This window comes from Vulpes vulpes, chromosome 4 (genome assembly GCF_048418805.1).
Source record: "Vulpes vulpes isolate BD-2025 chromosome 4, VulVul3, whole genome shotgun sequence".
In the NCBI taxonomy this organism is placed as follows: domain Eukaryota; kingdom Metazoa; phylum Chordata; class Mammalia; order Carnivora; family Canidae; genus Vulpes; species Vulpes vulpes.
Window position 1 is genome coordinate 81,120,172 of NC_132783.1, and position 6,000 is coordinate 81,126,171.

The 6,000-nt window shown below is 55.4% G+C and overlaps 1 protein-coding gene across 6 annotated transcripts in view; it reads left to right on the forward strand.

The window, feature by feature from the left end:
- PALD1 (phosphatase domain containing paladin 1) overlaps positions 1-2,381 on the forward strand; it is an 83,393-nt gene extending 81,012 nt beyond the window's left edge. For all 6 annotated transcript variants that reach the window (XM_072756228.1, XM_072756229.1, XM_026003974.2 and 3 more), the window contains exon 20: positions 630-2,381. In XM_072756228.1, the coding sequence (XP_072612329.1) occupies positions 630-782 (153 nt within the window). In that variant the 3' untranslated portion in view covers positions 783-2,381. The remainder of the gene's footprint in view (positions 1-629) is intronic.
- Positions 2,382-6,000: the final 3,619 nt, after the last annotated feature.

Sequence of the window (6,000 nt, forward strand, 5' to 3'; positions counted from 1 at the left end):
CCTTGGGACCTCTGATCTGAGTGGAGCACATCCTCCCCATCTTCTAGGATGCTGGAGAGAGAAGGGGACTGATTGTTGAATGGGTTGCATCTAGTGCCAGGCCTGGGGCCACCGGGCAACAGGGCTGATGGAGAATGTCCAGGGAGCCCCAGCCTGCCTGCCTGGTCCCCAACTGCAACTGCCAGCCACAGGGCTCTTGCTGGCTCCCACGCCCATGCCGCCTTCGCTAGCCCTCTGTGGGGTCCTGGCTGTAATGCCCAGAGCAGCCGGGCCTGCGACCCTGAGCATCTCAGTGGGAATACCCGGGCTTCATGGGCACAGGGGTACTTGGCCTCCTGTACCACTCTTCTTCTTCCTTACTGTCTACTGGGTGCTTTCTGGGCTTCTGGAGCCCTCCATCATCGTCCTGGGGCATAGACACTGTTGTCCCCGTTATAAAGAAGCTGAAGCTCCTGGTCACCAAAAGGCAAACTTGCTCAGGTCGCAGAGCTGGTGGAAGGCCGTGCGGGGCCCCAGGCTCACCTGTGTGTTCTGCAGCCTGATGAGGGGAGGAGGGTGTGGTGACGTGGCAGGGGGCAGGGTGACCTTCCTCCGAGAGTACCGCGCCCATCTCTGCTGCCTTCCCCCAGGTGGCATCAAAGGCCGGTGTCTACGAGATCCTCAATCAGCTGGGCTTCCCGGAGCTGGAGAGCGTGCAGGCCCAGCCCTTCTCCAGACTGCGCTGCAGGTGGCAGGAGCAGAGCCGCAGCCCCGAGCCCTCGACTGCCGGAGACTTCCTGTAGGACGTGCTGCCCCAGGCCCTGCCGCCCCCTCTTACAGGGCCCCGTGCAGGCTGGGGGCACACCAGGTGCTCTTCAGGGGGAGCGGTCCCGAGGAGCCCATTCCTCAGCTTCCCAGAGAGCCTGGGGTGGGGTGGGAACCCTTTATTAAAACCAGCTTTTTATAGGACAAGTAGCGCACAGTTATACTTGTAAACAGCAGCCGCGTGGACCTCTGGGAAGGCCTCGTGTGTGCCTTGCAGGCTGCAGACGGTTTCCAAGGAGCTCAGTGCCAGCCAAAGCTCTCGCCATGTCCATGCACGCCCTCCTCTCCCGACTCAGTGAGGTCCTCACAGCCTCGGGTGCAGAGCTGCTTTCCCCATCTTGTGTTCTCTTGCTGCCCTCCCCGCTCGGCCTCTCCCCACTTGCTGCCTCAGGGGCCCCTGGCTCCCCAGTGAGTGGACAGGCTGTGGTGGATTTGTCACCTCACTGGCAGCTGTACCAGTTTTCTTGCCTCTCGTGCCCTGTCTCCAACCTGGAGATTCCAAGAAGCACAACTACTGTCCTGCTGGGTCTGGCAGAGGCTCTGCCTCTCGTTCCCTTCCCCCTGTCCCTCCCCTGGGGCCGGCGGGACCATGGAGGTCCCCAAGGAGCTAGAAGGGAGGAGTCCCTCTCAGGGGGAGGGCCCTTCTAGGTGGATGCAGCCCCGTGGAAGAGGCCTGCTCCACTTCCCTGGGAGCCAGGGCGGGAGGTGCAGAGAGAGCCCAAGCCCCCAGAGGCAGGTCCCTGTGCACGTCTTCCCTGCCCTGGAGCCCCGCTGGGCCCCAGGTCCCCCGCTGCTGCAGCAGGAGCCCCGAGGACTGCTGGGTGACCCCGAGTGAACAGTGGAGTATGTGAGTCTCCAGGCCAAGGGAAGTTCCAGGCCATTCCTGCTGAGGACCCCTGAGCTTCACTCCAGAGGGAGCAGAGGGGCCGAGGCATGGTGAGCGGGAAGCCTTGGGAGCAGCTCTGTCCCCACGGTGGGAAGGCTGCTGGGCCTTGAGTCTTGCGCTTCTTCCTCTGGGGCCCACTGTCCGCCAAAGCCCTGGGGGGGCTGTGGCCGGTGCAGAGGCCGCCCTCCTGGCCTGGCTCGTGGCGGCCCGGAAGCCCTCCCTGGGTGGGTGCGTGCACTTCTGCAGAAAAACAGGTGGGTGGACGTGTCTCTGGTCATGGGAGAAGAGGCCAGAGTTGTTCACATCTACCTACTATTGGAAAACATTTGGCCTTCTTGGCTGAAGTCTTCTGCAAAACTACTGTATGTTTGTTCACTACCTTTTCCCATTTGTTTTTGTTTTTATTTTTGCATCTATTAGAGAGTTTTCATTTCTTTGCAGACAAGGTCTAGATGAGGGGTCAGAGATTAGGCTGAACTGGGAGGGATCCTCTGTGTTCTCACGGGTGGCCCTGACTTTCAGCGGTGCTGGGACCACTGGCCGGTTGCTGCGCCTCTTTGCCTCAGTTTCCCCGTTTGTAAAATGGGAGAATAATACTTGCCTACCTACCTCACAGGGGTGTTGTGAGGATTCATTTGTGATTTTTTTTTTTGTACAGAGCTTTTGAGCATTAAAAATGGCTAAATGTGAAGTGTGCCCGTCTGCTCTAATGTCTGTAGTACGTTTTAGAACTGATGCTCCTTCAGAGTAATGGGTGGGCAAGGTGAGTTGAAAGCACCAGTTTTCAGAGAAGGTAGGTTTTTCCAGACATCCCTCTTTTTCTTCACATCCTTCATGACTGTCTCACTCTGGATGCCCAGGGCTGAACCTCTCCTTGAAGAAAGCCATGTAACAGGCTAATTCATGCTGAAGTGTGAAGGACTGTCGTGTTGTTCAGGGACATGGAGCAACATGAAAATTCAGGGGCTGTGACGGAGGGTGAACCTCAGGCTCTACTCCCTCCTCTCACTCTTGCAGGCTTTGCTTGGCCTCTTTTAGCCCCCAAATGCTTGGACACAATGGCATCGAGAGGTTGGTGTGTAAAGAGGCAGAGAGCACCGACCCCAGGCTCCTCTCCATGCTCTCCCAGTGTTAGGGGAATAAGACCCCCTGGGTTGTATTTCCACGGTCAGCTGGAGGTGGTCAGAATGGAACCCAGAGCTCCATGTGCTAGGGTTGGTGATCTTCCCAGCTTGGGAGGGGAGGCCTCCTGGGGTTATTTCCCAGCACGACAGAGCCCAAGGATGCTCCACGTGGCTTCTGAATGGGAACGCAGAGACATGCATACCGGCGTGTGTGCGTAGGTGTGCGTGGTGTTGGAGGGGACGCTTCTTGGCCCAGGGTCAGAGGGTCTGGGTAGGGATATAGCAGAGCGTATGCTGTGTTCACGGGTGTGTTCCCTCAGGCTCCCTGGGCCTGTCCAGCCCGTGGGAGGGCATCTGGCAGGTAGGTGGCAGTACTGGATCCCATGCCCGTAGCTCTTGTGGTCCAGGGCATCGGAAGCCTCTGTTAAATGAGTGAATACAAAAAATAATAACTAAATGAGTGAATACACGTGAGACCTTAGAACAGCCCCTGACATGCCGTAAGCTTGCAGTCAGTTTTAGCCAACTTTGCAAAGTCTCCCTGCAGATCCTTTTGGGGTGCTCAGGAGTAGTCTCTCACTTATCCTGTGTCTGGTCATCGCTGTGGGGGCATCCCTACTGCTTCCGGAACTTCAGACATCACTGAAGCCCTCCCCTGCTCAAGTGCCCAGGTTAGGCGGTGTCATGTGGGACAGGGCCTGGGGTCTGCGTTTACTTGTAGTTGAGGAACCTGCCTAGGTCCCTTGGCTGAGCTGTCACCCTATCCTCCCCCAGCCCCCTGAGGGCCCAGCACCTAGGCCAGCAGCCTCGATGTGCCCACTGCCACTCTCTTACCCTGTGTTCTTTCCCAAAGGCTTCTGAATCTTCTGGGGACCTTGCCACATCAGTTTGCCCCTGGGCCCAGACCAGATGGGCCTTCCCTGGGACCCTACCCGACTTAGGGGCATACCTGTGGGTGCTAATGAGCACATGCAGCCTTCTGTATCTAAGGGTGTAGGTTGGAGACGGCACGTAGGTGGGCTGTGGGCAGTGATTCAACTGGGCTGTGACAAGGACAGCCCCGCCTTCCAGGGCCTGTGGTATTTCGGGGAAGCCAGTCAACAAGTCATCCACACTGGGTATGGTGAGAACTGAGATAGCCCAGGCTGCCCGTACACAGAGCAGTGAGTATAGTTCAAGGTCAGAGTTCAGCCCGGGGTCCTGGCTTCCATTGCTGTTGTCTGACATAACTTCTAGAACAAAGAAAAAACACCAAGGGCATGGAACTTGGGGCCTGGAGTCAGGCCACCTCACCCAGAACCCCCACAGCACAAATGATCAGCGTTCTTTCTGACCCTGCTTACTCTCCCTGCCTGGACCAGACTCCAGGAATTGGCCATATTCTGTGGAAGGGGGACCCCTCAGAGGGCCTTTGGCTTCTCTGCTCATCCCAAGAACCAGTTTAGGATGAGCTGGAAAAATGGAGCGCCCACCCAGATGTTACCTGACAGGTCTTCCTTGCGAGGTCCAACCTCGGGTCCCCCAGCCTCACCCCCAGCAGAACCCGCACCATCAGATCTTCACATTGGTTTTACCTTACAATAGGCTGTTTATCTGTTTCTCACATAAGTAAGGCATGGTCAGCAGCCAGTTAGGAAAATTCAACCAGTCTCTTTATCCCCCCAGCCCCCACCCCCGCTCTACCCTCTGGCTGTAGAAGCACACCCCTCTCTGCTCCGGCAGCCAGAATGCTTTCAGCCTGTGTACCCTGACATTTGAGATTGTGGGTGAGTCACCTTGTCTCTCTGAGTCTCAAGCATCCCCACTGTAAGTGAGATTAAAATACTTATTCTGTAGGGGAAGATCAAACCTGATGTAGGGGCCCAGTGCCGTGCCTTAGTGCAGGGGAGTTCCTGCAGGAATGGTCTCTGCCGAGTTTGTTAATATGAGACCCGGAGCAAAGGAGTCCGGCTGAGGTGACACCACAGTAGTGACGTGGACATGGGAGACTCCCTGGAAGTCGGGGAAGCTTGAGCCAGTAGGCGGGTAATGCTGGGGAGCCAGAGGCCCATGGGTGCCCCCAGCTCCCCGGGAGGCCGAGCTCCCCCCAGGGCTCCTTCCCTCCCGGAGGAGCCAGTTAGAGGGGACGAAGGCACTCCTCAGTGTCTCAGGTGGCTGTTAGGGAAGCCATGCTGACGTCTCTAACAACCAGCGCAGGTGTGGGGCAGCCTGGCCCAGAGGGAGCCGGCGTCAGGGCGGATCCCTGGGTGAACTGACCAGAGAGTGTTTCTTAAATTTGTTGGCAGTTGGATGAGGGCAGACAACCCGGCTTCCAGAAAATTGCCCTGCCCTCCCTTCTCCAGGAGGGGCCACAGGTCGTATGGACTGTGGCCAGGACACCGCTGCTCTGTCTGCCTTGTGGATAAGAGGGGTGGAGAAGAGACGAGGACAGAAGGAGTCGATACCCCCAAATCTGCATGTGGCAGTGCAAACCTCTGATTATTTCTAAATAAAGGGAATACCCCATTTTAAAGGTTTTCAATATGCACCTCCCGTGTGTGCTCTAGAAAGGTCCTTTTTGCTGTCCTACGTGAGCATGCTGTTTCCCACTCTTGCTAGCACTGCTTTCTACACTTTTAAAAAGTTCTTGCCATTTTGTGGCTCAAAATAGAATCTCATAATTTTGTTCACTTTTGTGTTTCTTTTAATAGGAACTTAATTTCGTGTGTATTGGCCACTTGTGTTTTTTATGAATTGTCTGTGTCTTTTGCTGACTTTTTCTTTGGGGCGTTTGTCTTTTCCTTCTTGATTTATAAAGATGGTAACGCTTGCTTTCCCATATATGTTTCATTATTTTTAGCCTCACAATGTCATCAGACACATGCATTCTCTTAGAGCCTGTCCCCTTCGTCCTTCTATGCCCTCAGCCTATTGGTTCTTAGATCAATGACCTTTGCTTATTTTATTAGGTTCTCTATGACTTAGTCAGGTGCTATATTTGGCTTTGTTTATAGTCACGTCCCATTTGATACTCCAACAAGACCCCAAGGTAGTTTTAGGATTCCCATTTGACAGATAGGGATACTGAGGCCCAGAGAGTGTCTGATTCCAGGCCCAGCTCATTTCAGAGGTGGGTGTCGGAGCTAGCAATATTGGGATTCTCTTTGGTAGTGGAATCCTCTTTGACATTTTCAAGGATTGGAATCC